Here is a 27,815-nt window from a genome sequence, read left to right on the forward strand (position 1 = left end):
CAGGTCTTCTCAGTGTTAGAATTATCTGGGGAACTTAAAACAGGGCTTGAGTATTTTGATTTTGATTGAGATTCTGAATTAACTGGTGTGGGGAGGATGCACTCTACTTTATAAAGCTCTCCTGGTGATTCCCATGTTCATCCAGGCTTGGGAAACACTGATTTAAAATAACCAGGTCAAGGTGATGGCCATGGGAGTAGGTGGCCAAGATTGGGTGGAGGCAGGGCTTCCCCTAGGATGTGTGACCCCTGTCTATATGAACAGTTTGAGTCACCCCAAATCAGCATGCCAAGACTGTTCTAGCTGCCCAGTCTTACATCCCACCAGAGAAACACCATGTCAGCCAGCTGGAGCATTCTGCTCACCAGGCTGCCCTTCTAGAATCTTCACAGGGTCCTGAGATGACTCTATCAGCACATAGGCCAGAGCTCCTCAGGGCATCTGGTCTACCTTGTATATAGGGGTCAGGGCACCCACTTGGGCCTGGGAAGGGGGTTGCTCAGATGGTTCTGCCAGTCCCTGCTTGTCCCAGGCCCCTTAGAAAATTCCAAAGAAGGCACCAAAATGGTGGGGACTCTTGAGCCCTGCAGCCTGGGTAGAGGAACAAGGGTAGAAGAACCAAAAGGTCAAACAGCCAAGAGCCCAACTTAGAAGATGAATCTTATCATCCAGTTGCCAAAACTGGAATCATGGTAGAAGTCAGGGACTAAACATCTCTTATGTGGCAAGGAACTAATGCTAATACCTTGGTAGCCAGCAAGGGCCTGAGGTCTGCAAAGAGCCACATGAATGAACTTGGAAATGGATTCTCTACCAACCGAGCCTTGAGACGGCTATAGCACCCAGCCAGCACCTTGACTGCGATCTCACGAGAATTCTGGGTAGGGCTGCAGGTCTGGGTACCCAGATCCCTGACCTGCAGAAACTGAGATGACAAATGTTTGTTGTTTGAAGCCACTAGGTTTGGGCTAATTTGTTATGCAGCAAGGCAGCACCATCAGAAGTCTCTTTCTGTGAGCCTTACATTCCTCTGTGTTGGCTTCATTTCCTACCTTAGCAACGCCCTCAGAAAGATAAATACTCTCATTAATTCCAAAATTAAGGGAAAAAAAAGAAAATCAGCAGACAGCTTTCAAATGGAGCCTGGGGGCAGCATGCCTAGGAGGTGGGGTCAGTCCCATCCTAACCATATGGTCTGAGAAAGGAACAAGAGTGGTACCCAAAGGAAAATCAAGGTCAACTGGTTCCAGAGAGAGGAGAATGGAGATGACCCAAAATGGTAACTGACCAGATGTGGAAGTGAGGGGATTCTTGATGTTAGCCTTGGAGGGACTTGGAGAGAACCAGTGCAGCTGTCAGGTGGAGAGAGAAGCCAAATACAGAAGTACGAGGAAAAGCCTCAAGGTGTGAGCGCAGAGGCTGCGAGGAGATTGGGGGCATGACGGGTGAGGAAAGGCCAGCCAGTGGGAAGTGGTGTTTGCTGTTGTAACTGTGTGTGAGTGTATGTGTACCCACAGCCTTGAAGTTATCCTAAGGGGATGCGCTGGTGAGGACATCAAGGTGGGCAGATAGAGACACTTCTTTTGAGTAGCCAGGAGGCAAGATTTTGATCTTCTGTGCTAACAGGAGGTGAGGTTGCAGGCCAGGCTAGAAATAGGATGAAATTCATCACAAATGTCAAGGCTCCAAGAAACCATGTAAATCACTCATTTTAACTCTCCATTAAATCTGAGTAATTCCACCGAGTCTTCTTTTACCCCAAGTTTCTATTTCCTCCTCCTGAGCCTTGAGAACACCTAATGATGAAGCGGATAGTTGGCACCAAACTCCTCTTTGCTTCTCTCTCTGTCCCTTCCTGGTCTTCTATGTTGGTGCTAAGGAGCTGCATTAAAAAGCTAAGAATATTTCTCAGGCACAGCAGAAGAGAGGAAGAGAAAAATCCTGACCCTTCACGGTCCCCGACATAAGCCATTTCAGTATGAAATGGAGGCTGACAGTCTCCAGTGAGTGTGGGAGGAAGTCAGCTGCTAGTCACGCTCTCTGGGTTGGGGTGTGTGAGGTTTATGAGCGTATAGCTTCGGGGAGAAGGACTGGGCAAAGGGCACCGTACGGACTGGCACACTGAGGTGGTGCATCCGGGGAGACTGAGCTGGCAGAAGTCACAGGAACAGCCGCCTTCTTTTCAGAATGAAGTGTTGTGTATGTAGGCACGTTGACACTGTTGTAACTGGCCTGGCGTGGCACTCTCTTTCCTATTGTATTGGGTGTCTCTATCTCACTGGACGTTAGTGGATTCAGTTTGTGTTTGACCATCCATCTTGGCTGCTAAGCAAGGATAATGGAGACTGGGGGGATGTGGAGGAGAAATTAAGAAATGCAGCTTGCTCCTCACTCCCAGGGCCCACGTGGAGAGGCTGGCTGCCTCAGGGCCAGGTCCACCCAAGGGCAGGGGAACATGCCTCTCTCACAGTACTTGACCCTGTGACTGAGCATCAACTTTTCAGGGGCCAGAAGGGTTTACAGCGTCCATGCCGGCTGAGGCTGCCGGCTTCGGTATCTGTGGTGGAACCCTAGCAGGGCCTTGTGGAAGCTGTCCCTGGGAGCTCCTTGGGAATGCGTCCCGACCTCGCAGTGGGCTGCTGGAAGAGGGCTGTTTGGTAAACAGGGGCGCGGCAGAGGGAGGGTTGGGTGGGGTGCGGCAGAGGGAGCAGGGTTGGACCGGTGTCCCGGCTCCCTCTGCATTTTCCGATGACTCAGACTGAGATGGGGCCCTCAGAGCTCGGTCATCAAATCCAGCAGGCCTACTTCACCAGCACGGGGAAGCGGGGCTTGGAGCAGGTCCTGGGCATGTAGTGGACAGGTGGATGTCAGGGAGCCATCTCTTGCCCCCATGCCCAGGCCCACAGCTCTGCCCCTCAGTTAACCTTTTTTGATAATTTATATTCAGGAGGAGGTGAGTGTGTGCGGGTCCCACAGCCCTGAGCTGACCCTTGTACCTTCTTGATTCCCACCTTATACTCTTCCTCTGCTCTCTCAGTTACTGCGACAAGAAGGCCTGGCCCACCTCAGGTGAATGAAGGCTTCCCTCCTGCTCGGTGCCTGGACCACCTCATCACCCCATCCTCCCTTTAGGTCTGTTCTGAACAGTGAATGCAGGTAAATATCTGAGCAAGGAAGTCACTGAGGGGCAGTGTGAAAGAGGGCAAAGGGCAGTCCCACTTGTCGGGGTCGATGGGCAGTTGTTTAGAAGAGTCAGCCCTAGTTGAGGAAGCCACCTCCTGCTTCCCGGCCAGCCTAGCCTGGGGGGAGGTCCTGTGCATCCCTCACCCCGACATCACTGCTCATTCCAGGTGATCTGGCTGCTCAGCCACCCAGAGACTTCCCTGGGGTGGACAGAGAGGGGCAGCACGAGGCAGATAGGAGCATTGGGACCTAACAGGAATTTGGGGTTCTTGTGTGTCCCAGTGCACATTTTTACCCTCCCCCCTTACCTGGAGCGACGGCTCAGATGGCCAAGTGTGCACCTGCTGTGCCTGCTTGCAGATTCGGCTAAAGGCTTGAAGTCCAGGAGACTTTTATGGTTCTGAGGTCAGGGTTTGTAGGAACGTGAAAAGCAAAGCATCCCGGAGGGGAGCCCCCTGAGGCAGCTCGCCATTTGCCCTTGTGCCCTGCTGAGAACCTCACATCAGCTTCACCAGATTTATGCACTCAGTGTGTTCAGGGTATCCCAGGGAACACGGCCTGTGTGAGCTCTTGACCTGGAGGAGCCCTGAGTGTCCAATCGCCCCAAGATGGGACCGGCTCAGTCTGTCCCCCCATCTTCCCCCCATTCTATTAAGGAAGCATTTATTGAGTCCCTCTTGGGTGATATGCCGAGATGACGGTGAATGGCCGGCACACTCTCCCCTCGCCTCCCTCTCTGCCACATTTTATATTTGTTTTCCTGGCAGTTATTTCCAACATTTTAAATAAGACATGTAGATGGTGTTTTGTGATTTATTAACTTTGACACCACTGTTTCCCTGTTACGAACGATGAGGAGTTTTACACTGTGCCGACTCCGCTCCTCACCGTTCTCCCCAGATGAGATAGTTTGCTTCTTATTTTTACTTCGGTTAGCTGGGCCTTCACTGACCCCTTGGCACAAGGAGCTGCTGCAAACTGATACTCAGGGATTGATTTTTAAGGACTTGGTTCACACCAAGGGTTAAAATTCACAGCTCTATGAAACTCATGGTCTTTACAGACTTAAAAAAAATAATGTTCTGTTTCTATAAACAGTGGGGGGAATTTCTTTTGGTGTTAAGGCAAGAACAGTTGTGTTTCCCCAAGCAGGTGGCTTATTTTATCTTAAGGACACTGAGGACTGTTAAGCCAAACACACTTCCCTTTTTGTGCTGGCTGCAAAGCTCGGTGTCAAGTTTGGGGCCCACCTCTTGTGCTAGAAGATTGGACCAGAGGGGTCCTCCATTGTCCCTGGACGTCAATCTTCTTTTTTCTGCTCCTGTTTTCCCTGTGTTGAATTTGGCACTCTGGGTGTCTGGATCAGGGATGACGTAGCATCGGGACTTGGGTTAATTCTCTTATGTACTCCTGAATGTCACAGAGAAGCTGTGCTCCATCTCAGGGCGTCTGCATCCTGCCAGCCTTTCGCTGCTCTGAGCTGGGACATGTCAGACTGCGTATCCTTCTCTGGGCCTTGTGCCCACAATCCTCTTCCCTTGCCCTTTGTGCAAGGGAAGCAACCACTGTAGAATAGGATGGCATGGCAGCCTGCCCTGCGTAATGAAGGATGATAGATTTCTGTTAGAGACGCTGGCTGTCAGGGGGTTACCTCGCCTCCATTCAGAGCGCTGACTGAGCTTGCTAAAAGATGCTGGGCAATTAGTACCGCGTGGAGCCGCCCCTCCGGCCGGGCCTGCACAGGTTTAATGAGAGTCAGCCAGGGGCCAAGAAGCTTCATGTGGGAAGCTTTATCTTGGGTCCCCTTTTCCTGAGCCCCTCATCACCCCAGCTCAGGGGCCCAGAGTGCTGGAATGTTAGAGCCACAAGGATGTCGCCAGCAGCCAGGCTGCCTGGGGTCTTACCTACCCCTGCTTCCCTCCTTCAGATGACAGCCCACCTCCCTGGTGCCCCTGACAGATCCACAGTTACCAGGGCTCGCTCAGTCATTCATCCTTTACTTCCTTTTATGTCCTGAGACGTACCTGGTGCAGCTGCACCTTCACAGTGAGGTGACGTAGGTCTGTTCCAGCTGAGGCCCCAAAGCTCTCCCGCTGAGGGACCTCTCCACCCTTGGCACACAGATGCCTCAGAGTCTTTCTCCCTCCTTCTGAACATCCCCTGCACCCTGGCCCAAGTACACTGATGGGGCTCTTTATTTTCCTGTACTTTCCTTATAGCGGATTTTGAGAGGCCTGTGGATTCCAGCCCTGCTCCCATTGCTCTGCTCTCCCCAGGCCCAGCTCGGTGGTGGCAGACGGGCTGCAGAGACCCTGGGGCCTGCTGAGTCAGTCCTGTTTATAGTGGCTGCTGGACGAAGCTGTTCAGAAAGCCCTCTTCACTCATTCATTCATTCGTTCAGCACGACTCAGTACACCTTTCCTGGATTTCTAAAGTGTGCGCAAGGCAGGTCTGCTGGGTGCTGTGGACAGTGTAGACACCCAGTGTAGACACTTCGCCCTCTACCTCCCAGGAGCTCACAAGCTCATTGCCCAGCAGAGGCAAACCAGTGCCATGCGCCAGCTTCGTGAGATGGTGGGGGGGATGATGAGCACCCCTTGACATCCTGGTCCAGTTCTTCATCAGAAGAAATCCCAGCTTTGTAGAGAGGGCTGTCTGCTTCGCAGGGATTGGGAGTCTGTGTCCCCTTCTGGGGAGGCTGGGCTGAGCCACTGTTGGCACCTGGGTGGGGGAGTCTCCTTGCCCTTGTCTCTCCTTCTCTGATGGATTTCCCTTTTTGGGTTTTCCCTATGCACACCTGAACCTCTTGGTGAGCTCTTAAGAAACTAAGTGGGAACCTAGTTTTCCATTCATTTACAGGAAAAAACCCTTCCCCGTAGCCCCTGGGTTTTACTTTTAGCCGTATCTGCTGGTACCCTGTGGAGGTCCTTCATCAAACTGATGGAATCATCCAGTAATTTGGGAACCACTTGAGGCTCTCCAGGTGGGTGTGGTGGGATCCCCGTAGCTTCCAGGCCCCCTCTGCTTGCAGAGGCCACTGTGGTCTCTGGCATCTGCACCATCTTCCGGTGCGCCCCGCCCCCAGCCTCTCTTACAGTTGCATCCCCAGGAGCTAGTGGCCGAGTCGTGTCCTCTCAGACCCTCTCCTTCCTTTCCAGAAATGTGTATGACTGCACCCAGGTCAGCCTGAGATTATGCCCGATCTACCACAGGCTCTCTCAGGATTATCCCTTTCACTCGCCACCCTTCAGGACTTGTTCACAAGCTTTGGTCAGAAATCAGAATTCCGCACCTATGAGCAGCTCCTACTGAATTCAACAGCCTCTACAACCCATGTTTATTCCCTTTTTGTGTCATATTTCATTCCCTATCCTTGGCTTTAATTCAAACTCAGTTACCATCCTTCTGTTTAGAGAGCCCGGAACAAACCCCAATTCTTCCAAGGCTTTGGTGGCAGGGACAGTGCCAGGCGAGAATGCTGTGTGAGAGCAAAGGGAAAGTTCCCCGCCCTCAGAGCCTCGGAGGGGTGCACCGAGACCCCGTTTATCTCCCCAGATATGATCAGGGCGAGAGCGCACACATTCTAGGCTGATTAGCTAATGACTCTAGACTGGCCTAATGCAGTGCCAAAAATGTGAGTCAGTCAGTTCCAGGTACACACAACAGTGAGCATGCTCTGTTGCCGTGGGAACATGCACACATATTCATCTCCGCAGAAGGAATCCACTTCACTTTGCCGGGATGTGGCTGTTCCCACACGGTCCCCCAGCACATCTATCTCTGAGGCTGCAGTGTGTTCCTCACCCCACCCCTGTCTCCCTCATATGGCTCTCCCCTGGGTGCGTGTTCTCGCCCAGAGTACACAGGTGACCCCCCTCCCTACGTTGTAGGTGCAGCCAACATCCAGTCCTGCCTCGTCATACCTCATTTGAAGTCCCAGTGACCTAATTGTAAAGTAGGAGAAGCGGAAGACAATATTTTCTTGAGGCCAGGCAGCGTGATAAGGTAATAGGAGCGAGGCTTTAAAGTTGGACAGATCTGGCTCGAGCTCCTGGCTCTGTCTCTTTAAGAGCTCTCTTACCTTGGGAAAATATTTTTCTTCTCTACAGTGGCCTCATAGGTAAATTGGGGTAATCCCTACTTTCCCAGGCTGTGGGAGGGGCCAAATTAGCGCATGACAGAGTGCCTGGCACATCACTCACTTAGTATGGGACAGTTGTCTTTCATTCTGTCGCCCAGCAGCCTAGGGGCCTGCCACGGTGAGGACCCGAGAAGTTCGCCAGGTGGCTGACACACCCAGGGATGGTTGTCTAGAATTCAGAACTCTGGGCTGTGGGCCTGTCTGCCCTGCACCAGGTGGGTGTTGTGCCCCACTAAATTCATGGGTTGCAGATGTCAGAAACTGATTCTGGCTGATCGAAGCAAAGTGGGATTTCCTGCAAGGGTACTGGAAACTGACAGAATGGGCAGGTGGCTGGGAAAACGTCTTGAAAACAGAATCCAAGGTGCTCAGCTGTGTGAGGCCAGGGGTAAGGGGTTATAGCAACACTATTACAGCAAAGATAGTGTGGTGTTGGGTACGCGTGACTGTGATGGAGGAACGTCCCATCTCTCTGAGTGGAGAGCATCTGGAGGCAAGCACGGGTCACACACCTTTGCCCTGTGAAGGACCTCTTTGGATTTGTAGTGGGGCAGCTGGCACCTGGACTAATAGCCTCACAGAGAAGTGCCCAGTCAGGGAGAGACAATTCCCTAAAAAAGGAGAGGGGTGCTATTGAGATGGGTAAAAGGCACAGGGCACGTTAAGCAGCAAAGCTCTGCTGCAGCGATCTTGGACAAATCTCACCTTTGGCTTCTTTTCTGCAAATGAAAGACTTGAACTCGATAGCTCAGAGGACCCTTTAGTTTCTCATAGGATTACTCTAATGATTAAATAGACAACCCCTCCCCAGGAGGAAATATGAATTAACATGATTGGCCTTCTTAGTTTTTCATTCTCCCCCTGAAACCTTTTTGCTTCCCAATATACATAATTAATAACCATGTTTTCTAAAACCCACTTAATTTTTAATAAAATTTGTCTACAGAAATTATAGAGATGATGTTATCTACCACCCCTATTTTAAAAACCAACTTTAATGAGCTATAATTTGCCATAAAATAAAATTCACCCATTTGATGTGTACAGGTCAGTGCCTTGACAAATGTAAACACTCCTGTAACCACCACTCTAACCAGAGTATTGGGCACCTTTCCAGAAAGTTCTCTCCTGCCCATTTGCAGTCAGTCTCTTCTCATTTGCTCAGGTCACCTCTGATTTATGTTCTATAGTTTGCCTATTCTAGGATTTCATAGAAATGGATCATGTGGTATGTATGCTTCAATCTGGCTTCCTTTGCAGAGGGTCATGCCTGAGATTTATCCATATTGTTGTATCATTCCTTTTTTGTGCTAAGCAGAATCCATTAGCGGGAATTTACTATAATTTGCTCCTCCATTTGTCAGTCGATGGACATGTGGATTGTTGCCAGTTTTTGACTATTATGAGTAATTCTTCCTTGAACATTTGTACACAAATCTTTTGAACAAGTTTTCATTTCTCTTGCATAAGTACCAAGGTGTGAAGTTGCTGGATTGTATGGTAAGTCTATGTATGACTTCATAAGAAATGGCAAAAAACCACTGAAGTAGTTACTCCAGTTCATACCAAACAATGTATGAACTTGAATTGTTCTAGCTCCTTGCCGACTTTTTTTTAAAGCCATTCTAGTGTGTATGAAGCAGTTTCTCATTGTGCTTTTGATTTACATTTTCTGTAGGATTAATGATCTCCAGCATCTCTGGATTCAACAAGAATTCACATTTGCCTAATGTCAGTCAGAATTAACACATTACTTGGCATTACCTGTATGTTCCTCTAATTCTATCCCCTCTTCTCCTTCTCTCTCTGGAGGTAACCGCCATCTTGTGGTTGGTGTATCTTTTCCACAAGCCTGTTTAAAATTTTTATTACCATGTATGAATCGAAAATAGTATTCACTAACATCTTGTGGGTATTTAAACTTACACGAAATGTGTCATACCATAGTTACCTTTTATCGATTCAATTTTTACAAGCATCATGTTTTTGAGGGACATCTACATTGATACATGAAGACCGAGGTCATTTTAACTGCCCTATAGTTTTCTAGCACACACATATTTCACGATTTGTCCCTGTTGGTGGACATTTTTGGGTATTAGAAACAAAGCTGTAGTGTCCATCCTTGTGCATATCTCCTGGTATATCTGTGTGAATGTTCCTCCGGGAGAAGGTTCCTAGAAGAATATCTGGATCTGAGTAGGTACATCTGGACTTTGCTAAATTGTGCTTTTTCAGAGAGGTTTTGCAAATATATATAACTGTCACCCACAGAGTATTAGAATTTCCATTCCCCTTGCCAACACGTTAGACTTATTTTTGCCATCTGAGGGTGTGAAATATTGCACCTTGGATTTAAGTTTACATTTGCATTTCCTTCCTTGCTAGTGAGATTGTGTGTGTTTTCATGTGTGTGTATATTTGCTGTTCGGATTTCCTCTCCTGTGAGTTCCCTATTCATGCTCTGTTCACTTTTGTGTCATGTTGTCTTTTAACCATCGCCTTATCTTTTCATTTTTTATGGTATATTTTGTCCTGTGGAATTACTAAATTATAGTCTAGTCTAATTTATTTATTCATGAGTTGTGCTTTTTATGTATATATAAGAAAACTTCTTAGCTGAGGTCGTAAAATAGTCTAAACTGTTTTCTAAAAGTTTTAAGGTTTTGTGTTTGACATTCAGATTTGTGATCCATCTGTAATTTCCTTCTATAGTTTGCTATAAGGTAGGGTCCCAGTTCTAATCTTTTTCTGAGTAGCTCGTCATTCCATTACTATTTATTAAAAAAAAAAATCTATACTTTCCATACTGAGTTGATGGCCACCTTTGTCATATATTGTCATATATGTGAGGTGTCTTTCTTTTTCCTTAGTCTAGTTGTGTATCTATCCATCAGCTCACTATTTAGTTATAACTTTATAAAGACTCTTACTTTCTATGGCACTGTATTTTGAGATTAATTTGGGGAGAAAAGTTTCCTTAGCAACCTTGACCCTTCATGTAGGAACAAATTATATCTGTCCATTTATTTAGGTCTTCTTAATGTACCTCAATACAGTTTCATAATTTTCTTTCATAGAAGACTTCAGTTACATTTACTCAAAGCTAACTTACAGTGTTGCTGGTATTGCAAATGGCACATTCTAGTTTTTTTCTTCTTAAATTTGATGTTTATTTTCATCAAAGTAATAGAATTTTTAAAAGTAATACATTCCCTTACCCCACTTCACCCCTAAGTTCTTCTCTTCAGAGACCTCTGCTTTTATCTTTAAGGCCTTATTTCCATTTTTCTAAATAATACATTGGTACTGTTACTTCTTATTTCCCCCATTCCCCTGCCTACCCTTGACCTCCCAATATTTCACATTGTCTATTGAACTTCTTATGGAAGATTAGACGTGACTCTTCTCTAATCACTCTACCTGCCCCCCTTCTGCCCCCAACCATGTGTCTACATAACCCCCAAAATACTGATACCGTGATGTTTGGTTATGTCAGAGTTTGGTACACTTTTGTAAATTATTTAGCATGCCTGTGAACATTAATTACAACCGAGCTGTTTATTGGCTTCTGCTTTTTTGGTGGGACTTTGAAAATTCTCTCTAGTTAATTAAAAAAAAAAAGTAAATAAAAACAATAGCAGTTGGTTTTTTATTTGCCTGGTGTTTTCTGTATTAGTTCTTCCCCCAGACTCTTCACCAGACCTATAAAATTCCCCCAAATGCTGTCCGCACAGGAACTAATCTATCAGGTCTGTGTTTTCACTGGTGATAGAAGAATCTGTTGTCTTGGTTGGGTCTGGTGCTCTTCAGGGTAATGGGCAGTTGTCATCTTGGGATCTTCCTTCCCCATCATCCCATTGCTTTTCTTCTGCTTTTGGTTATTTGTTGGGTCTCACGTTTTCCCTTTTCTTGATACTCTTTTTCGTTTTGTTGGAGCACACTCTCCAGTAGCTTGCTTAGAAAGGAAGTGAAAGGACGTTGATTTTAACCCGCAGTGTGTAATTAAATGTTTGCCTAATTGCCCTTTTTTCAGTCTGACTTGTTAGCCTGTCATCTGGGTGACCCTGAGTGCAGGAGCGCTGAACTAGTTTCCCTCAGAGTCCCAGCATTTCCAGCCAGGTTGGTTAGGGGGAGTCACTTGGAGGCCAAGGGTGGGGAGGGATCTAGAAGATGACCTCTCACCTCTTTCTTAAACTTCCACCTCATTGAAACCTTGTGCCTGTGAGTCTTACTGGGCCATTCTCTGCGTTATAAATTGGCTTGTTTCTTGTTAATATTCCCCAGCCCCAAGGCATAAAATTTTCATTTTTGTTCTCTGTGTCAAGTCGTTACCATTTATCCATTTGTTTTCCATTGTCCAAAATTTTGTTAATGTGTCTCATTTATTTTTGAATGAACTGAATTATTAAATTTGTTAATGTATCAACTCATTTCACTTTTTTTTCTCACTGTGGCTTGGTACCTTTTTTTGTAGTTTTTTTTTTCAGTCATTTTTAATGAAGTATCAGGAAAACATGGAGATAAACAACCAGTTTTTAGCCAGCCATTGTAATGATAAATATTCTGTTTTATGATTTTTGCTGATATACAGGAATACTGGTTTGTTTGTTTTTTAAATAAATAGAGCTTGACCTGTCTTATTAGTTATGATAGTCTGTAGAACTTCTTAGATTTGGGTTATATGGTATGATAATGTCAGCAATTTCTGTCACTGCAGGCCTTAAATTTTTTATTTCTTTTTATTGCCTTACTGAGTTATGGTATGTTGAGTAAAGTGTTGAGAAGAAGCAGTAGTGGTGAATAGCCTTGTTTTATTCCTGACTTAAAAGGAAAAGTTTCCAGTGTTTTCCATTAAGTATGAGGTTTTTTTTCTAGTTTTTGATGGTTACAATTTATCAGACTAAGAACATTCCCTTCCAGTCCTAGTCTGTGAGGAGTTTTAATTGTCAGATGCTTCTTCTGCATCTAGATTATTTTTTTTCTTAAATCTTTAACTAATGAGTTTCCTAATATTTTAATATCCCTCTGTTTCCAGGATTTGCTGATGTCTAGTATTTTTACACCTATGTCCTGTGAGGTTATTTATTATATAAATAAAATACATACTTAAGGTTGGTATCAGGGCCTTATAAAAAGAACTGAGTATTTTCCTCTCTATTTCTGGAAGAGATTGGACTAAATAAGTGTTGTCTTTTCCTTAAAGGTTTGAGAAAACTTGTCAGTAAAACCACATAAACCTGTTAGAGTTTTTTAAGGTAGATTTTAAGCCACTCAATCAATTCCTTTAAAGGTTATAGATCTATTCAGGTTCTCTATTTCCTCATGAGTCAGTTCGGAATTTTTAATTTTTCTGGAAAATAATCAGTGGCAAAAGATAGTAAATAACCAGGGGGTTCCAGGACTTAGGGGAAAATCGCATTGTCAGCCAATTCATGCCACCAATGCCGAGAAGGAAGGAGAGAGGAGATCGAAGTTAAAGCATTCCAGGGTTTTGTATTATTCAGAAGGAGTAAAGAGTTATTGATTATCTTTACACTTTGAAGTCCAGTGTACATGTTAAAAATGTCAGTGTAACCACCTAAGTAGTATCAACACACTCTTTACATGCTGTGTTTGTGGGGATGGAGGGTGGGAGGGAGAATAAAGAAAATGCAATCAATACAGTAGAAAGCAAGACAGGAGGGAGAGGAAAAAGCAAAGAGAAAAGCTTGGTAAACAGAAAGTGTGTCATGATGATGACCTATAGGCATTGCCTCCTCCTCTGAAGCCTTCCTGGACCCCCCTGGTATTTTTCCCCTTAGCACTGCACACATCCGCCACTCTGCACTGTGCTTGCCTGTCTGCTCTTTCTTCTCTCTTACAGTAGGCAAACTCTTCACAGGACTGGCTGGCTCTGCTTATTCTCAGTGCCTGACATACAGTAGGTGCCTATAAATGTTTGAATAAGCGTGATGAATACATAAATGAGTGAACAGAGAGGCAAATACACCCTGGAATGTTACTCTATTAGGTTCAGTGGCGACAGGGAGACATTTCAATCTGCGGTCACCTTGGTTGATCCTTGAGGGAACTGATGGAGTAGCTCAGCCTTGGATTCCACTGGGGAAAAAGTTCATGTGAGATGCCCAAATTGAAACCACCTATAAATTCCTCACCTGTCTGTGCGGTTGTTATGCGCTTGATCATTACGTGGCAGTGCTCTGAGAGTCCCTTGTGCAGCAGTAAAATTGCCTGTATGTTGCAAATGAGAGCTTCTCTCGAATAGTATCATGGGCATGATTCCCGGGGTGTGCAGTTAGAGTGCTGATGGTGGCGCAGCAGGTCTGGGGAGGGGCCTGGATGCTGCATTTCTAACAGCTCAGTGCTGCTGGTTATGGAACAGAGCTTCAGGCTGTCACCTACACCGAGGTTTTCCCAGGTGCTCAGGGACAACAACAGAGTCACCCTGTACTTGGAGAGCAGGCTCAAACAACAACTGCTCTAACTTCCAGGATTGTTACCACTGACCGGGAAGGGGTTCTGCATGGCCTCAGATGGTGTGTCAGAAGTGGGCATGTCCCCTGCTCTGCATGGGGACCCTCTGGCTACAGGTGGAATGAGTTTGCCGAGCTTCCTGCACAGCAATCGCTCTCTTCCTGTTTCTCAGGTTGAGCCACAGGCCTGTTCAGACACGTCACATCCCGGGAAGCCCTTGGTTTTGCTGTTTGCATGTCCTTTGTTGCCATTCTCCAGCCCCGCCATGCTTTTATCTGTGCCATCAAAATCGCACTTCCTTGCCCCATTCCTACCAGCCTTAGCCTTGCTGTCACTGCTCCTGGGTGAGGAGAGCACCCTCATAAGTTCCCTTTGTGCTGTCTGCCCTGGGCCAGATAGGCAGCCTCTCTCCAGACACCCAGAATCATGGCATGGGTTGGAGGATGAGCATGTCCTGCCATCCACTTTCTTCTTTTTAGCCTCCCATTTTTAGAGAAATGGCATAAAATCAGTAGGCAGTACCTCCAGTTAAAGATAAAGCCACTAATGCGCCAATCCTGGGGCCAGACAGACCATGGGCTCCGGCCCTGAGCTTCTTTCCCTGGCTGTCCCAGCCTGTCTTGGAAACCGTGCTGGCAAACAGTCTGTTCTGTTCTCACCTTGTGTTCCTATCAACTCCTGTGGATGGCGCGGGTAGGCTTGTGGACAGAAAAATCATTCTCTCATAACTGATGGACCCTGAGGTTTTTGTGGGTGTTGTCTGGCTGCAGGATTTTACTGAAAGTATATTTTAATTCAGAAAAAGCTCTTACACTGCAGGAAAATCTGAAACTGAAATGGCTTTGGGGCTGTCCCCAGACCTGGGGCACAGGAGGCCATCCTCTGTGCTTCTCCAGGGCACAGCTGGACCCCTCAGCAAGCTTTGTCCTCTGCTTTTCCCAGCCCTGGGAGAAGGCCTGGGGGCCAGGCTGGCTCATCACCTCCTGCGCATCTGCTGTGGAATGTACTCTGGTTAAAGCAGGGGCCACGGGGAGTGACCTGCATGCTGGCCTGTGTCCTGGGGCCTCAGTCTTTCCTCACTGCTGGACCAGGGGGTACCAGCACCGTGTGAGGCAGGTGGCAGTGCTTTCCTCGGCCAAGGAGGCATCAGAGCAGCCTTGCTGGCCGCCCATTAGAATCACCTAGCAAGCCTGAGAGGCAGACATCTCCAGGTCTTTCCCTTGGAGATCCTATGTAATGGGCCAGGGGATTTGTGGGCAGCTGGGGTGGAAACCACTGTGTTAGCGTGTGGTGGGGAAGGTGCACCATTTCTCCTTACCCTGTCAGAAGCCAGATTGGGGCAGCCTTCTTGATTTTCCAGATGGTCTCTATTATTTCATGGGGAATTTCCTGGTGTTGATGTGTAGGCCCCAATTCCAGAATAAGTGCTCGCCTGTCTGACACAAACTCCTAGGGGGCCGGGCTCCACCTGTCCAGCATTCTCTGCAACACATGGGTGAGTGTGCATCCCTCTCCACACCAGGCCTTCCGCCCACGGCCTGCTCTTGTTCGTGGCCCCAAGCGCAGAGCCCTGCCCTATAAAAATAATGTTCCTGGGCGCAGAGCCTGAGTGATTCCCATTATCCCACAGTGGTCCTATGGGGTACATACTGTTTTTGTTCCCATTTCTCAGATGTAGGAAGTCACTGGGCCAAGAGGATGGTGGAATTAGAACTTGAACCCAGGGCTGTTTGCCTCAGAAGCCCAAGCTTCCCACCATGCCACTGCCTTTCTCTGCTTGGAGTTCGTGCTCTCTTGGCCTCCTGCCCCAGAATACTCCCTTAGGTGGCTCTGAGTGGGATGCTCTGACTCTGGCTGACTCCTCGGACCCTGGTTGGGCTGGGCCAGAGGTTTGTATGGTGTTGGGTGGGGATGGGGACGTGGGTTTCTGGAATGTAGTCCTCTGTGGTGGAGAGGCAGCCCGCTTCTGACTTCTGTATGCCCTTGCCTGACCCTCAGCCCCAGCCCCAGCCCCATCCCCATCCCCACTTCCCAGATTTTGATTTGCCCATGAGAGACCCTCTGCCCCTCTCCCTAGACTCTTGTCGATTTTGGAACCAAGGTGGAGGGAAAGCGTCTTCACTGGTGTTTTCTCTCTGAGGGCCCTAACCCTAAACCTATTCCTAGCCAAGAAAATGGATCCCTGGAAGCAGAAACTAGGCAGGAAGGGTGAGCTGGGAGCCAAGCTGGCAGCAGAAGGGGAAGATGATCCAGGCTGGCTTGGGTGGTGGTGTGTTCCTGGAGCCCAGTGGCTGCAGAGGCTGGAGGGCAGATGAGAGCAAACAAGAGGAGGAGCATAAACATGCCTGGGGATGCACATTAGGGTGTGGGGACCACAGGATGCTTCACTGCTGCCTGACTATGAGCCACATGGAGCAGGTTTGTATGGTGCATATGGTGATAGTGTAGCATTTCCCAAAAGATGTGCCAAGGGTTCCATGGTCTGTGGGCAAGGCTTGCAGTACCGCTGGGTCACGAAAGGAGAAGGGCTTCCTTTCCCCAGTTTTCTCTCAGTGCTTCAGAGAAAGTTCCATTGCTGCTGGGTGGGAACAGGCCTCAGTAGGTAGCGGTACCCAGCTGGGATTGAGTAATCACTTGATTTTCTTGGCAATTATTTTTGTGCTTCATGTGTATTTCTGGCAAATGTTACAAGTTTTCCATCCAGAGAATGCTATAATGTTTTCTGAGAAGTGAGTTTTTTTTTTAAGTAAAAAACTTGAGTCAACTAAAAATATTAAATAACAGGAAAAAAAGTATGTGATATCATGCTGGAAATGATAATGTGGTTGGTGAAAGGCTCCCAGGAGAGGCTGAGTGTAGGGGTTCAAGGTCTCCAGCTATAGGTCAAAAAGACCAGAGTAGATACCCATTAAAATGTAGAATTCCATTAAAATGGGATTTGGGCAAGTCATTTCCTGCCTCTAAGCCATCGTTGACTCCACTTTAAAACATGAATATTATGTTAAATGAGTGAATGTATGTCATGTGCTTGGCCCAGAGCCTGACACACAGTCATAGTAAGTGGTGGTGGTGGTGGTTATATCAAGTGTTCATTAGCATGAAAGTTGCGCTTGAAAGCCGGCGTTCCTAGGGAAATGCAGCAGCAACAAGCACAGGCTGACCGCAGACTAGCGTGCCTTGTGAAGGAGTGAGCGCCCTGCTGCCACAGGTGTTTCAGAGGCTTGGCACCTGCCTGGGACTGGGTGGCAGGAATGTGCCACCAAAGGGAGTCAGATGGTGGGGGCTAATGAACGTCCTGTGGCCAGGGCTCAGGAACAGTTAGCAGCAAGCCTCAGGCCGTTCGCTTGACAAAGCATGCCTGCAGTGTTGGCCCTTGATGGGTGCCTGGGAACTTGAATTTGGGGGGGGGTTCCCACCATTCCCTAAATGATAAGGGTGCTCTTATCTAAACTTTTCATACAAACACTGGTTTATGCTGAACACCTGCTTTCTTCTGGGATTCTGCAAGTTGGGTATGTGTGCGGCAGAGGATGCCAACGGGACCCCTGGGCACTGATGCTGTGTGAGCATCCCTGGGGGACCACACTTCCCACCCGCCATCACCACTCGCAGCCAGTGAGTCCATGTGACTGCACCGGGGGACAGGTGCTGGAAGCTCGTGCTGGTCTCCCCAGGGCCTTGTCCCAGGTGCCCTTTCCTTTTGCTGATGGTCCTTGTATCCCTTCCCCATAATGAATCATTGCCGAAAGCAAGATGACATGCTGAGTCCCAGGAGTCTTCCCAGTGAATCCCCACCCGAGGTCCTGGGAACCCCGACATAGCCAGTCTGCCTTCAGGTCAGAGGAGACACCGGGCTCTGTCTGCCCTTTGGCAGATGGAGGGAAGGGGTGTCACTTCTGGGAAGAGCTAGCCAATCAAGAGCATATGGGGTCTGCCCTCTTTGGGGTGCTGGTGTGATCTCACTGAGATTTCAGCAAAGCAGCTTAAGACATTTGGGAGGAAAGGGGGTGTTTTCCTGAGAGGCTGCAGTCTCAGCTGTGGCTTGTGTGAAATCTCTGTAAAGGACAGGTCCCCAAACTAGTTCTTGCAGAAGTGGCCGAAGTAAAGACCATTAATCTGGCACCAGCAGTGTCAGAGACACCACACCCTAGCTCTCTACAAACTGTGGCATGACCACGTCTCGGAGGTCAAGGAATGTTAGTGTCAGCTTTCCTTTGAGGTCATCCGACTCAGTTAGAGAACTGGTGTCTATTAATTGGGGGTCTCGCTTCAGACTTCCAGGAGATGGTTTCCCATCTCCGGCTGCAGCCACCCCGAGCCAGGCAGGGCAGGACATGCCGTGTCTGGGCTGTATCCTCAAAGAACTGCCATGGTCCGAGGGTATTGCAGAGGTGTTTGCAAACACCCCTAGCTTAAAAGGCTGGGTGGTGGTGGGGTGGCATGGAGGCTCTGCGTGCATCACCAAGGAGGTACTCAGCCGGTGGTCCTGCTGGCCATACTCTCTGGCCCTCCTTGCTGGTGGGAGTGAGGAGAGGCAGGACCGAGGTAAGCACAGAGAAGCAGGGTACTGGTTTACATGGAGGAGCGGAGGGAGCGGGATGGACCAGTGGGCAGAGGAGGCTCGGCTGGCACACTGGAGGCTTGGACCCACCTAGATGTCATCAGAATATTTTATAAAGGACAGTAAGCTGTGGACTAGGAGAAGGAGCTGGTACTCACCCACAGTGTAAGCAAGCCAGGGCAGGCCAGTTTGAAATGCTTTCTGTATATTAACTCAAACCTACAGGAGGTGGTATTGTTCCTACCATTTCTATTTTCATGGGACTCCCACATGTCCAGAGAGATCAGGTACCTGGCCCAGACAGAGTGTGGGCTTGCACTCAGGCAGTCTGTCCCTCCAGTCCCTCTGCTTCAGCACTCTGCTGGAATACTCGACCTGGAAACGATTCCTTCTGACTCTAACATTCGGTGATCCCCTCCCCTGCCAGGAGCCAGTCAGCAGACCACGGCTACCTTGTGGAATGATGGGGATGTGACAGACTGTGTGTACTAGTAAATGGTTTTTCCTAGTAGCCCTTAAAGTGAATGTCACTATTTCGAAATGAATCTCCTAGACCACATATATCACGTATACCACCTAAAGGGTCATCTTGGGTCCTGCAAGTGTTAGGGAATATCTAGGCTTCAGTAAACCCCAGTTTACTGCATTGCTTCACCATCCAGGTCTGCAGGCCACTGCGGAAACTTAAAAGTCCCTTTCTGATCCCCGTGTTTCCCCAGAGCTGTGTCTGCCTGGCATTACTTGCATGTCCTGACACAGCACTTCCTGGGGCAGCTGCTGGCTTTGGGCTGCGGTCAGAGTGAGGGGAGTTTCTCCCAGCTCAGGTCTCTTTGCGGGTGGCAGAGACAGACACCCTGCTTAGATCCAGGGCCACTCTGACACCCTTTCAGACACAGCCAGCCTTTTCTGCTGGTGCTGGGGGTAGGGCCCCCTCCAGACACAGGATCCTCCCGTGCCACATCTGGCGAGCACCTGCAACTGTAGGCTCCCATTCTCTCCAGCTGGTGGCTCTTTCTGTTCCTTCTCATGTCTCTGGCATGGACCACCCTTCAGAGGCCAGGGTCCCTTTACAACAGGTGCAGGTCAGAATCCGTTAGTTGTAAGAGACTGTCTTAGCTGGATATGGCTCCCCGTCACACCCTCCTGCAGAGCTCTCCACCCTGCCCTACTCCACAGCTCTCCTGGCCAGTGGGGAAATTGGGGTGCATGTGGGGTGTATTCTAATTATTCTCATCTTTCTCCTATGGTAAGTGTTTTACCCCCAAATAGACTAGCTTCTGACTCCCTCTTCCCCAAATGTCCCTGAACAGATCTCAGCCGTCCTGGGTCCTCTGCCCTCTTGTGTGTCTTCTGCTCTTAGCCCATTTTCCCAACTCTCTGGCTGTTTTCTCTCCCAATGCCATGGGGCTTGCTCAGTTGGTCCCCGTGGTTCCTTGGAGCCCAGCCAGGCTGACTTTGCAAGGCATTGGAGGCTGCATTTCGGGCCCACCTGGATAACTGCTCATCTCAGAATCTTTAGTCACATTGGCAAAGACCCTTTTCCCAAGTAAGATAATTTTCACTTCCAGCTTGGTAATTCCTGAGGCTGGTAAGATGCCTTGGGAGCCTATGGTGGTCTTGCAGATGCCAGATCAGCCACTGAGGCTTTCCCTCTGCCCTGGCCTCTGCCATAGGAGTCCCAGACATCACCGGACATGAAGATGCTGTCCTGGCAGGTGCCAGAAGGTGGGAACTGAGTGAAGGGTCGACAGTGAGAAGCTGCGACAGCAGCTGCCACTGCTGGGCCTTGTATTTGAAAATCCCTTTCCCGAAGCATCTTTGAGCTGCTGTGGTCATTTAAATGGCAATGAAAGCTGTTGGGAAATGGAAAAGGGGAAGTGGGGATGAGCAACCCCCTACACTGGGGCCCAGTGTGCGGACGTCTTTGGAGGCTGTGAGTCACTGGGGTCACTGAGCAACAAAGGAACCGCCCTGGCTGCCAGAAAAAATGCTCCCTCTGCCCCTCGCCTGCCCCTTGGATGTGGTGTCCTGGGCCCAGGGTCCTGAAGGAGGCACCTGGCCAACCCAGGGCTCTGTATGCCCTGTGAGGGCCTGCACACCTGAGGCAAGGTGCTTCCTGTATGAACTTCAGTTTCCTCCCCTGTAGAGTAGGTGTAATTACAGAGCGTACCTCACAGGGGTGTGGGAGATGGAATAAACCTACATAAACTGGTGGGACAGGTGAGACCGGCACATCGTGAAGCGTTGCCTGCTGTGGCTGTGATTACCTGAAAAGTGGAGGTGATTGAAGGTTAACCTCCTCCCACATTGGTGTGAATGTTAAATGAGGTTATGTGTGTAAATATTCAGAGCTGGGCCTTCTGCTCCCCGCTCTAGATTTAAGCTCGTGGTGGGGAAGGCCCTTCTGTCTTGCTGGCTCCTGTGGTTCTGGGTTTAGAAGGGTGTCCAGCACAGTACATGCATTTGTTGGACAGACGAGTAAACAAATGCAGTGTGCTCTGCAGGTGATATCTTTTAAAAAAATTACTGCAGTTGATATACACAATATATTGGTTTCAAGTGTACAGCACAGTGGTTCAACAGTTACACCTGTTATTACATCCTCACCCCAACTTGTGCAGTTACTATCTGTCAACATAAGAAGGTGTTACAGAATCATTATCTGTATTCTCCATGCTGCACTTCCATCCCCTTGACCAACGTAAATCGTTGAGATTTTTGTGCCCCTATATTCCCTCCCCTTTCCCACCCCCACCCCACCAGTCACTTCCTAGTGTCTCTGAGTCTACTGATATTTTGTTCATTTTGTTTTGTTTGTTTTTAGATTCCACAAATTAGTGCAGTCATATGGTATTTGTCTTTCTCCACCTGACTCATTTCACTGAGCATAATACCCTCTAGCTTCATCCATGTTGTCCCAAATGGCAAAATTTCTTTCTTTCTATGGCTGAATAATTTTGCACTGTGTATAAATACCCACATCTTTATCCATTCATCTACTGATGGGGCTTCCATATTTTGGCTATTGTAAATAATGCAGCAATAAACATAAGGGTGCATATATCTTTTTTGAACCAGGGATTTTGTTTTCTTTGGGTAAATTCCTAGAAGTGGAATTACTGGGTCAATGGTATTTCTAATGTTTTCAGGAACCTCTATACTGCTTTCCCCAGTGGCTGCACCAATTTACATTCCTACCAACAGTATAGGAGAGCTCCCTGTTCTCCACATCATCACCAACACTTGTTATTTCTTGTCTTTTGGATAGTGGCCATTCTAATTGGTGTGAGGTGATACCTTATTGTGGTTTTGATTGGCATTTCCCTGATTAATGATATGGAACATCTTTTCATGTGCCTGTTGGCCATCTGTATTTCTTCTTTGGATAAATGTCTGTTCAGGTCCTCCACCCATTTTTTAATTAGGTTATTTGTTTTTTTGGTGTTAAGGTGTATGAGTTCTTCAAATATTTTGGATGTTAATCTCTCATTGGATAAATCATTTAAGATCTATTCTCCCATACTGTAGGTTGCCCTTTTGTTCTCTTGATGATTTCCTTTGCTGTACAGAAGATTTTTAGTTTGGTGTAGTCCCACTTGTTTATTTTTGCTTTGAGGAGATGTGTCCAGAAAAAAATTACTCATGTTTATGTTCAAGAGATTTTTGCCTGTTTTCTTCTAAGAGCTTTATGGTTTCATGCCTTACATGTAGGTCTTTAATCCATTTCAAGATTACTTTTGTGTATGGGATTAGACAGTAATGCAGTTTCATTCTTTTACTTGTAGCCGTCCAGTTTTCCCAGCACCATTTATTGAAGAGACTGTCTTTTCCCCATTGTACATTCATGGCTTCTTGATCAGATATTGCTTGACCATGTATGTGTGGGTTTATATCTGGGCTATAGGCACCATCTTAGTGCAGGTGGCCACAAGCCCTGAAGTATCTCAGACATTGAGTCAGGGCTTCACGACAGCCATGGCTTCCATGCTCTGGGGTAGAGATGTGGCTTTGGCAGAAAATGCTGGATAACTGGAACAGAGAAATTAAATAAGCACCTCACTGGGTGGAGCAGACAGAATGGCCGGGGCTCATCTGGGGTGCAGGGCCTGGGGGTGCGTGGGTGCACACATACACACACTTGGTGCCAGTGTGCCTCTGCTCCTCATTTTGATGGCGGTGGGGCAGTGCGGGGACTCCTTGTCAGAATGACAAAAAGGTGGTGTTTGTAGGCTCTGCCTACCAGTCCCTGTAGGGCACTCCCCACAAAACCACCCTCTCCTTCCCCTTCTTGACCCACTATTGGGAAACCCAGCAGCAAACAGGACCCCCTGGGCAGGGTGAGGGGGGTGCCCTTGCTGGGGTCCATCCTTTGCAGGTAGGAACATTCCCCTGCTGTCTGCAGGGCTGGACAGGGCCTCCTGAGCCTCCCTCCCCTTCCTCACTGCCCCAGCTGCTGCAGGCCTCACTCACAGAGGGCGGGACCCCTCATAGACACCCATGGGGCAAGAGGGCATTTGGTGTGGGTACCGAGGTCTGCAGGGTCATTAGGAATTCTCACCAGCTGGTGGTGGATCATCGCTCCTGGGGAGGGATGAGAGGGAATGAGGATGTGAGCTGCTCTGGCTGGCTTGCTAATTCAGGGATTTCTGAGACCAGAAAGCGACCCAACAGCAAAGCAGAATTAACTTTGTTGTTTGAAGTTACTCACATAAAGAGATTTCTTTTTTTTATTGAACGATGTACAATTTTATGTATGAATGACATACATACAATTTGTATGAATTGACATGCAGTATTTGTTTAGGTGTGCAGTGGAGTGGTTCAGTATTTTTACACATTACAAAACTATCACAATAGGTCTGGTTACCATCTGTCACCATACAAAGTTATTACAGTATTATTGGCTATATTCTCCACACTGTACATTGCATCCCCGTGACTTATAACTGCATGTTAGTACCTCCTAATCCCCTTTACATAAAGAGGTTTAAATGATCTATGTCTGCTGTGTTCACGTGCCTGCTATGGACAAGGTGCATTGTATATGTTTTTAAACTCTGTGTGTATTTTCTGTTATATTAAATGAGAATCATGTGAGGAGGATTCCAGAAGAGATATAGAATCTACTTTAAATATTTAACAGAATGGTAAAAAGTTCCTCCTTAGAGCTTCTCTGTGGTGCCTGAGTCCTGCGGTTGACCGGTCTGTGAAAGGAGGCTTCAGTCAGGGTCACCCGGGACCATCTAAGGCCCGGTTGGTGCTCGGCTGTACCAGGGTGTCTTGGCCTCGGTGCGGTTCACATCTGGAGCTGGATAATGTTTGTTGTGAGCAGGTGGGCTGTCCAACAGCATCCCTGGCCTCTACTCCTCAGATGTCAGGAGCACCCTGTGGTCGGCATGATAATGGCGCCCCCACTGCCGAGGTGGGCATGCCTTGTCCCTGGAACCTGTATGTCAGCTTACAGGACACAGGGAGAAGTGAGGGTGTGGTTGGAATGAAGGTTGCAAATCAGCTGACTCTGAGATGGGGAAATTATCCTGGATTATCTCTGTAGGCCCAATATAATCACAAGGGTCTTTGTAAGTGGAGAAGAGAAAATCAGAGAAAAGGCCCAGTGCAGAGGGTGGACCCCACCGATCCTGGCCGTGAAGGTGCAGGGTGGGCCACAGGGCAGGTGGCCTCCAAAAGCTGAGAAACACAAGGGAACAGATTGTCTCCTAAGCCTCCACAAGGAATGTAGCCCTGTTGAGACCTTGATTTTAGCCCCATGAGACCCACTTCCAAACTGCAGAACTCTGAATACATTTGTGTAGTCTTAAGCCCTTATGCCCGTGGTAAGTTGTTACCGCAGCAATAGGGAGCTGATACACCCGCCTACCCCTCCCACCCCTACTGTGACAACAACTAAGTGTCTCCAGACATTGCTCCATGTCCCCTGTGGGGCAGAATCACCCCTGGATGAGAAACGCTGGCTGTGTGGCATGAAGTTCCCTGGGAACTGGGAGAGGAGAGGGTTACCCTGTTCTGCAGTGGGAATGAGGCTGGGAGTGGGGGCACCCAGCGAGGTTGGCTCTGGGAGGAAGGAACCCGGGTGTAAAAGGGGGGTGGGGTTCCAGCCCCCCTCCAGGAGGTTCCTGGAGCTGTCACACTGTCATTAACGGCACAGTGTTCCTGTCAGTGCCTGTATGTATTTGGAAGAAACTGGAATAGAAGCTGAACCATCTTCAGCTGCACTATAAAAGAGAATATAAAAACTCAGTACAACACTCAAGTGTCAGTGAAGCAGCGTTGCTAGCAGAGGCCTCAGCCAAGAGGGACAGCACACCGGGTGCCTCTGGCCCTGACTGCAGTCACGGGCCGGGAGGAGAGGCTGGGGAGCCCAGCCTGTGCTGGGGGCCACCAGGCCCGGGCTCTGGGCCAAACACAGCCCCCCCGGTTTCTTGGCCCCAACTCTGATGCTGTAATTCTGTTTATTTTGTTGGGCATGCAATCCATATGGTTCTGATTTCTTTTTTGTGATCCGTCATTTCTGTGTCACTTCCAAGCCAGGAACCATGCAATGTGGCTTTGAAGTTGTTCTGGGATAAGTAGGAAGTTGTGCTTTTCCAGGGTTCACTGGGACAACCACCAGGTTCCCATTTGGTTTGAGAAACACGTCGGGAGCTGAGAGTGGGAAGTAGGTTGGTACAGTCGGTTCCAGTGCTGGCCCCGGAGCCAGGCCAGGTGAGAAGGGAGGAGGGCATTTGCACAGCCCGGGGCGCCTCCCTGGGCCTCAGCTTAGGTCATAGCATCTCTTCCTTCTAGGTGTCCTGGTTGAAACAACAGGTGGTTCCATGTCACCTGCTGCCGTGGGGTTGGTTTGTCAGGTGGAGCTGTGGCCTTTGGCCCCTTCCTGCAGGGCAGCAGTTTGCTGTGTGTGGGGACAGATGAAAGGCAAAGGTTGGTAGAGAATTCAGAAAGAGGAAGAGTCAGTGAGCAAGTCAAATATGGAGAAAGACATTGCCTGTATCTGTCTGTGGTGTTTTGATATTAAAGGGAGGCCAGACCATTGCACGCTGGGCTGGCCTAGCTGCATCTAATTGGTGTATGGAAGACACTGGTTCCCAAATTTCAGCATGCATTAGACTCACTCAGCAGAAGGGCTTGTTAAAACAGACTGCAACGCCCCATCCCCTAAGTTTCTGATCAGGAGGGCTGTGGCGAGTGAGACCCAAAAGTTTGTACTTTCTAGCAAATTCTCAGGTGATGCCGATGTGGCTGGTTCAAGGCTGAGAGCTACTGGTTTGGAACCAGAGGAGGATATTTGTAATTAAAAATGGTGCTAATAATGAACAGTTCTAAGGACTTTACAGTTTATGCATGGAGCCCCTATGCTTGATCTGAACACTGCTGTGAGGAGACAGTGTCATCATCTGTAATTTTTTTTTTCAGGGTGAAATTTCAGTACCATTTATTTTATTTTTCCAACTGTCATGTAGTGAAATTGACATTTTTGGGTGTACAGTTCAATGGATTGTAGCACACACACACACACACACACACATACACACATGTGTGTGCTTGCGCATATATGGATTCATATACCCACAACCCCAACCAGGATGTGGAACAATTCTCTCTCCTCAGGAACTTCCCCCATGCTCTCTGCACGCACACCCTCCCCACCAGCCCTTCAGGCTTCATCTATCCCGGTAGTCTTGTCTTTCTGAGAATGTTGTATAATTGCAATTATATAGTAGGTAGCCATTTGGGACTGGCTTCTCTACCTACTGCCTGTGAGATGGATTCAGGCTGTTGGACTTATCAATAGCCTGTGCCTTGAATTGGTAAGTTGTCTATTGTACGGATCTCCCATAGCTTGTTCATCAATTCCTGCTGATGATCTTCTGGGTTGTTTCCAGTTGGGGTGGTTGTTAAGTAAAGTTGCAGTGAACATTGATGTGTAAGACTCGGTGCGGACGTGTTTCCTTTCTCTCGGGTGAGGGACGTGGGAGTGGCATTGCTGGGTCATGTGCTCCGTGTATGTCCAACTGCGAAAGTGCCCTCCCGAGCAGCTGTGCCATTTGGCGCCCCCACCAGCGATGTGCGAGAGTTCCGGTTGCTCTGCATCCTTGCTGACACTTGGTGGCATCATTATGTTCAATTGTAGCCACTCTAGAGCGTGCCTCATTATAAAATGTGTGTCTCAGAAAGGCTCAGTGTTGTTCAGATTCTTGGTGGCTCCTTGAATATTTGAATCCAGACCTTTTGCCTTGAGGGCTGTGAGCACTGGAGGTGGCGGCTGTGCTGAACCCGAGGTAGGAGGTGTAGTTTCTGCGCACAACTGGGGCCCCCAGCAATACCCAGGCCTGCATGGCAGGGTCGAGGCATAGGCCCAGGGGCTAGGGAAACAAGAGGAAAGTAGAAAAAAGACGGTTACAAAGGAGAAAAGACACACGGCCTAGCATCACAGAGGTGGGAGGCATTAGGTTACCTCTGTGTCCTGCTGTCCCCACCCCCACCTTATTTTTAGGTTGAGGCTCAGGGAGGTGAAGCAGCCTGCTGGATGTCAGCCCACTGTGCCTCTTGACTTTGTGTGTGGCGGACAGGGACAGAAGCCACCTTAGTTTCCAGGGGCATCTGTGGTTATAGCACTAGGGCCCCAGGCTGCGTCACCTCAGCGCCAGAGGAGTAGAGTGTTTGCAAACGGACGGATCTGGCCAAGGTCGTCATACTCCCTCAGTGTCCTGGCCTTGGATCTGCTTTGGGCAGGAGCTGGCTTTAGGAAGGAGCTCGTGCAGGGAAGGGACTGTGGCCACCGCTGAAACCACAGCAGGTGACTTCATGGGGAGGAGGCTGTTCATCGAATGGAAGGTCCCTTCTCTGGAGGCCATCCCACCCACCCTTGGAGGGAACGGGCTCAGCTGTCCTGGAAGGCTGTGGACATGCTTTCTCGACTGCAGAATATGTCTTTCATTTTGAATATCATTTGTTTCGTTGCCACGGCAACGTCAAGTCTCTATTTTAATGCTAACCTGCGTGGCTGCAACTTTCTATATATAAATGCTGCTTTGCACAGTGAATTAGCTGATGCCACGGGGAAGCAGTGGATGTGGGGACGGTGGTGGAAGATGACCAGCATGTCAGATTTGCCAGAGGAGGGACTGCGGGGCTGAGGTGAGTTGGGACCAGAGCCAGCGCTGGAGGCTCGCTGGGGCCGGCTGAGAGCAAGGCAGCCAGGCACCCCCATGGAACGGAAGCCTTCCTTGGACGGCCTCTCTCTGGGCGGGTGCCTGGCTCCGCTTTGGAGGGACCCTTCACATTCTCTGCGTCTCCCCATCTCATTCCTTCAATGAGTCTGGGTTGCCTGGGGACTAAAGGCTCCTGAAGGAAGTGCAAGCCGTTCAGGCAGGGGTGGTATCCAAGGCAAACTCAGTGGAAAGTGAGTTTTCTTACCTACAACTCCCCTGGGTC

The 27,815-nt window shown here is 48.5% G+C and overlaps 1 protein-coding gene across 9 annotated transcripts in view; it reads left to right on the forward strand.

The window, feature by feature from the left end:
* The window catches only part of GAS7 (growth arrest specific 7), a 224,138-nt gene that overhangs the window by 74,695 nt on the left and 121,628 nt on the right, over window positions 1–27,815 (forward strand). For 2 of the 9 annotated variants that reach the window (XM_036927724.2, XM_057500868.1), the window contains one exon: window positions 3,038–3,156. The exons of 3 other annotated variants lie outside the window; for them this stretch is intronic. In XM_036927724.2, the coding sequence (XP_036783619.1) occupies window positions 3,151–3,156 (6 nt within the window). In that variant the 5' untranslated portion in view covers window positions 3,038–3,150. Of the gene's footprint in view, window positions 1–3,037; window positions 3,157–17,305; window positions 17,417–24,737; window positions 25,086–27,399; window positions 27,519–27,815 lie in introns of those variants that run through there. 4 more of the 9 variants (XM_057500864.1, XM_036927722.2, XM_057500867.1 and 1 more) reach the window with 4 other exon arrangements.

Source organism: Manis pentadactyla, chromosome 4 (genome assembly GCF_030020395.1).
Source record: "Manis pentadactyla isolate mManPen7 chromosome 4, mManPen7.hap1, whole genome shotgun sequence".
In the NCBI taxonomy this organism is placed as follows: Eukaryota; Metazoa; Chordata; class Mammalia; order Pholidota; family Manidae; genus Manis; species Manis pentadactyla.